General features: G+C 38.2%; 2 protein-coding genes across 2 annotated transcripts; both read left to right on the top strand.

Moving 5' to 3' along the window:
• Positions 1-971: 971 nt before the first annotated feature.
• On the top strand, positions 972-3,851 carry LOC120117216 (two-component response regulator ARR2-like). The gene is made up of 8 exons (XM_039137509.1): positions 972-996; positions 1,151-1,306; positions 1,387-1,733; positions 2,102-3,055; positions 3,147-3,308; positions 3,388-3,480; positions 3,558-3,665; positions 3,792-3,851. Exons 1-8 carry the CDS (start codon positions 972-974, stop codon positions 3,849-3,851), a joined length of 1,905 nt encoding a protein of 634 aa, XP_038993440.1.
• Positions 3,852-4,528: 677 nt separating this feature from the next.
• LOC120117206 (LOB domain-containing protein 24-like) lies at positions 4,529-5,015 on the top strand. Its single transcript, XM_039137503.1, has 2 exons — positions 4,529-4,681; positions 4,749-5,015. The coding sequence occupies exons 1-2, from the start codon at positions 4,529-4,531 to the stop codon at positions 5,013-5,015; spliced, it is 420 nt and encodes a 139-aa protein (XP_038993434.1).

Below are 5,015 nucleotides of genomic sequence, written 5' to 3'. Positions count from 1 at the left end.
TGTTGTATTACATGCTAAGGATTTTATAGATAATTTTTTATCGTTATATCATTAAATATCGTTTTGGATTATTAAATAATAATATGTTTCACATGCTAAGTAAAAAAGAATACACATTTCATATGAAAAATATTAAAGATAAGATGAGATAAGACCGTTATATCGTTAAATATCGTTATTTTAATACTCTTTTACAAAAAAATAACTTTATTTAGATTATTAATCATAATATTTCACGTTAATAATATCAAAGATATGATCGTTTATATTGTTAAATACCCTTTTTTTACGTATTAAATTGTTAATTAATCCAAACATTATATGTGCACTTTTCTTTTTTAATCTTTTAATTTTCATCCGGAACTTATGATTATTTCTTTTGATAACGTGTCTTATTACTAAACCGGAAAATATGTTGAACATAGGAAGAGGGTTTGAACATAAATATGGACAAATCTTTTACGCTAAGCATTTCCATGTAAGAGACTATTATTTTTGGTAAATCTCATTTAATTTAGATTATACACTGGATTTTCATCATAAATTCCTGTAAAATTTCAAGGGGCGATAGTTCTTCATCCCCCAATGTTGTCTTGTTCTTCATAGTTTCATCATTTCATGTTCAAAGAATCAAAAGAGAAACTGCAGATTAAATCAAATAATTTCAAAAGAGAAACAAAACAAACGGACTTTGCTTGTGTGTAGAGTGTAGACACAGTTCCCTGCCATTTGTATCACCAAATTTGCAGCCACGAATCTGCTTACTTCTGGTACTCAAAATATAAATAAGTGCGGCCATTGTTGCTCCCAAATCAAACTAGAGGAGAAGAGAGAAAGAGAAAGATGGGGTCTGATGATGAGACCGAGTGGAAGAGAGTTTTCAAATCCTAGGGCTTTTGCAGTATGCTCTCCGTTTTGAAAATCACAATCTTGGTTGATGATGATTCCATTCTCTGGCAATCGTCTCCGCCATGTTAAGAGGGTTTCGTTATCAAGGTATATCTATGTAAACTTTGTTTTTAGTTCTTTTCATGGTGATTTCGCTCATTCCAGTGACTTTTTTCTTAGGGTTTTTCATATCAATGTTCTGTTCCCAGGAAAAAAAAGTTGAAACTTTCTTCATGGTAAAGTATACTCATTTATGTTTCAGTTACAAGTGTTAAGAATCCCTTGGCAGCGTTGTCTGTTCTTCGGGCAAATCCAGACAATATTGACCTAGTGGTCACAGATCTTCATATGCCAGAAATGAATGGGATCGAGCTCCAAAAACAAATCAAACGGGAATTCAGAAAACTCCCCGTTATCAGTAAGTACTGGCTTTCCTTTTCCTTTTACGAGTTACAGCGACTGAAAGTCTGAAACTTTAACACTTTTCAACGAGTGCAGTAATGTCCTCCGATGACAGTGAACGTGTGATGCTGGATAGCTTAGTGGGAGGAGCTGTGTTTTTCATAGTAAAACCTGTGAGCCCCGATGTCTCAAGGATGTATGGCAGTATGCCGTTGTTGGCAAGAAAGGTAAATCCCTGGCTATCGAGAAATCGAAGGAGACTCTTTGTCATCGTCGGTCGAAAACTATGCATCGGCAACATGAGACGATTGTCATCTCCTGTGAATAATGAAAGGGATGATGGTCAAAGAGGTTCCAAAAGAAAGGAACCGGGGAAGGACAAGAATGGAAAAGATGAAGACAATAACCCTAAACTCAAGCCAAAGAAGGCCAGGAAGGCTAAGGTGGTCTGACAAACCCACTTCATCACCAGTTCTTAGATGCCTTGCGAGATCTTGGCCTCGAAAGTATGTATATATATACACACATCATCATCATCGATAATTTTGATTTGAAAATGCCTATCTAACTGATGAAACTTTGTTTTCTTTTCATGTTTAACTCCAGCAGAAGCTGTTCCCAAGAAGATTCTTGAGCATATGAATGTCCGAGGCTTAACCAGAGAAAATGTGGCTAGTCATTTACAGGTTCGCTTTTGGCTAATTATCTACTTAGATCCCTTTAATTTTTTTCTCAGAAAGTACTTGTCACTATCTTTCTTAGTGGTTTTGTAATATCCCTAATACTTCTTGTGGATATGTAAATATTGCAGAAGTATCGCCTCTTCTTAAAGCGAATCGCAGAAAGGGGTTGTTTTCAATCAAAGGCCATGTTCGACAGGTTCCTCAAGTCTACTTTCGCAGCTGGCCATCCACTGTTGATGAAAACAGCTCAAGAATACGCTCGACTGCAAGAACTGCAACGATTGAGGGGCTTAACATCCTATCCTGGCTATGGAGGGAATTATTCGCCTCATAATACTACTAGGTATGGAACCTTCGGCTATGGTAATCATGGTGCTTCAAGCAGCAACAGGGTTCAGCCATATGGCGGTGGACAATCCCGTTTACTGTCCCACCAAGCTAACAAGCCACTGCTCTCTGGGAACCTGATGAATCCGACCTATCTGGGTAATCGACCGGGATTATCTGGTGGCCTGATGAACTCTTCTAACTCGTTGCCATCGTACCCGCAGCAGATTCAACCAAGGTCTGGCTTTTACGATGCTGGTTCCTCATCCCAGTTCAGGTTTGGTTCACCTGGTCTTCGCTCTCCGAGTTCGACATTCGGAACCAACGGGATCTTCGGAAGCATGAGCGGTTCCCAGTCCTGCTCTAGTCTGAATCCCGATTACGACGGCAATAATACTAGCTACGCTGGGAGTAGCTTGAATGCTGATGAACTTAACGGTGGCTATGATTCAATGACTGGTGTTTTCAATGAGAACATGAATGTTGCATCCATGGGGAATCAAACTTTTGATTATCTGGCTCCAGGAGTGTTATCTTCGCCGGTATTACATGAAACAAACCAAGTTCCACCAGGGTCTACTGCGTCGAAGCAACAAGCAAACACGATGCTGCCGGGTCTCGACTATCCAGGAGTGACCGATTATAATTCTGACGAGCTGCTGAATAATGGTTTTGATCTGCAACTTGACGATGCTTACCTCAACGAACTCAGCGACCTCATCCTTGGGTCCAAGAAGTATCAATCGTCTAATCAGGTATATACTACATTTCTATTCTAGTGATTGAGTGAATTGGTTTTATATATTGATCTTCTTTCTCGAAACAATTTGTTTTTGATTGGCACAGCAACAAGCTGGTTCTGGCAGCGGCGGTGGCGACGACAATCCGGAGTTTTCTTTCGGCTCATTGTACCCGGAAATCTACCCCTCACTGGATGAACTTCTGAACTCCGACATTGACGAGTCCCTGGAAGATAACGCTCCTTGGAATGAACAAGGTGTTAGCCAGGCAAGTGCATTATTTTGATTCCGGTTATCTCTACCACCACCTGTTACCCTTCAATTCGACAATATTCGTGCCTCCGCAGATTCAAAGTGCTCTTGAAGAGTTGATCAACACCGATACTGCTGCTGCTGCTGGCGATGCAAACCCTTCCAATGAATCTGGAAACACTAATCAGGCAAAGTTCAATTTCCAAAACTAAATTTTCTTTGTTATGGATCATGCTCTCATACTCATCTGTTGTAATGTATATAGCAACAAACCCAGGTAGAGGAACAACCGATTGACCCTGACTTACTCAGCAGCTTATTCCAAGTGAACGATGATGCCCTAACTGCTGAAGATAACTCATCAAATGATCAGGCATGTTACCATGATTTCATCACTGAAGTTTATTTAGCATTATATTTAATTCAAATTCTTTCTTCATCAATAACTTTCCTTTTCGTTTTTTTTTTCTTTTTTACGTTTACGATTTTATCATTGCAGGTTTCCCAAGAAGATGAGTTCCTAGCTTCCTTGTTCAACTTCGGCAATCTGTTCGATTGACACCATCACTTCGAAGCATCCGAATCCAATCATGAACCGGAAGCAGCTCCATTAAACTTGCTAGTTGATGGAATGCATTCAAATTATATGCATATAGTTTATGCATGGCCTATATATAATATATAGTTTAAGTTTGAATGATAGGAAACTTGGAGTTGGGTTTGCTGTGTTTTATTTTGTTCATGTAATGTTGCAGTTGTGTTGTTATTTTGGTTGTGTAATCTTTGTTATTTTGGTCGTGTAATCTGAACTTTTTAATGGTGACAATCATTTTAATTCAGTTTTTTTATTTATTTATAATATTAAGATTCTAATATTTTATTTTACTTAAAAATTTTGATGTCTCATCTCATTAAATCAACTGATAATTAATATATTTACTCCATCATTTGTTAAGCTTTATTTTGAATTCAAATGAAAAAAAAATTAATTACCATTTTTCTTCCTCCAAACTATGGCAATTCCTATACATTAGCAACTTTCTACTCTAAATCTCTCAAAATTTAAAATAAAAATATAGCTGTTGCATGATTTTCTTCTGTCCAATGCTAATGCCATATGAACCATACTAAATTTTACTATATATTAATCCAAATCTTTGATAGATTTGTTCGAATAACAATAGATTTTGAGAATCCTTCAAAGAGCGTTCAATAGATTTTCATAATCTCGTTGCCATGAATCCAGGCCGTTGTGCTGCCTGCAGATATTTAAGAAGAAAATGCCCTCCTGATTGCATCTTCTCTCCTTATTTCCCACCCAATATTCCACAAAGATTTGTTTCTGTCCACCGAATCTATGGCGCCAGTAACGTCGCAAAACTCCTCCAGGTAAACTTCAGTTTCGAGACCAGAATAATATATGTTAATGTGGTCTAAGTTCCGTTATCGTGTGTAGCAACTACCGCCCAATCTGCGAGCTGAAGCTGCGGAATTATTGTGCATGGAGGCACAGTATCGGATCGAGGACCCTGTCTATGGCTGTGTTGGACTCGTATCTTCACTGCAAAAACAGATACATGATGCGGAGAAGCAACTGGCAAAAACTCAAGCTAAGATTGCGTTTCTGAAATATCAGGCTCAACATCCCCAAGCTGCTCTGTTGGACGATGCTGCTAATCTTGACTTCATTCATCAAGGTTCTTCTGGGTTTATGCAGGATTGA

This window comes from Hibiscus syriacus, unplaced genomic scaffold (assembly GCF_006381635.1).
Source record: "Hibiscus syriacus cultivar Baekdansim isolate YM2019G1 unplaced genomic scaffold, ASM638163v2 tig00000916_pilon, whole genome shotgun sequence".
NCBI lineage: Eukaryota > Viridiplantae > Streptophyta > Magnoliopsida > Malvales > Malvaceae > Hibiscus > Hibiscus syriacus.
This window is presented reverse-complemented; position numbering and strand designations above follow the sequence as displayed.

What these genes read in the sequence shown, in the direction of transcription:
- LOC120117216 (XM_039137509.1), top strand. Translation starts at nt 972, where the DNA reads ATGTTAAGAGGGTTTCGTTATCAAG. An exon ending in CAGAAAACTCCCCGTTATCA is followed by an intron (nt 1,307 to 1,386) that starts GTAAGTACTGGC and finishes CAACGAGTGCAG; the next exon opens with TAATGTCCTCCGATGACAGT. An exon ending in AGTATCAATCGTCTAATCAG is followed by an intron (nt 3,056 to 3,146) that starts GTATATACTACA and finishes TGATTGGCACAG; the next exon opens with CAACAAGCTGGTTCTGGCAG.
- LOC120117206 (XM_039137503.1), top strand. Translation starts at nt 4,529, where the DNA reads ATGAATCCAGGCCGTTGTGCTGCCTGCAGATATTTAAGAAGAAAATGC. An exon ending in ACGTCGCAAAACTCCTCCAG is followed by an intron (nt 4,682 to 4,748) that starts GTAAACTTCAGT and finishes TATCGTGTGTAG; the next exon opens with CAACTACCGCCCAATCTGCG.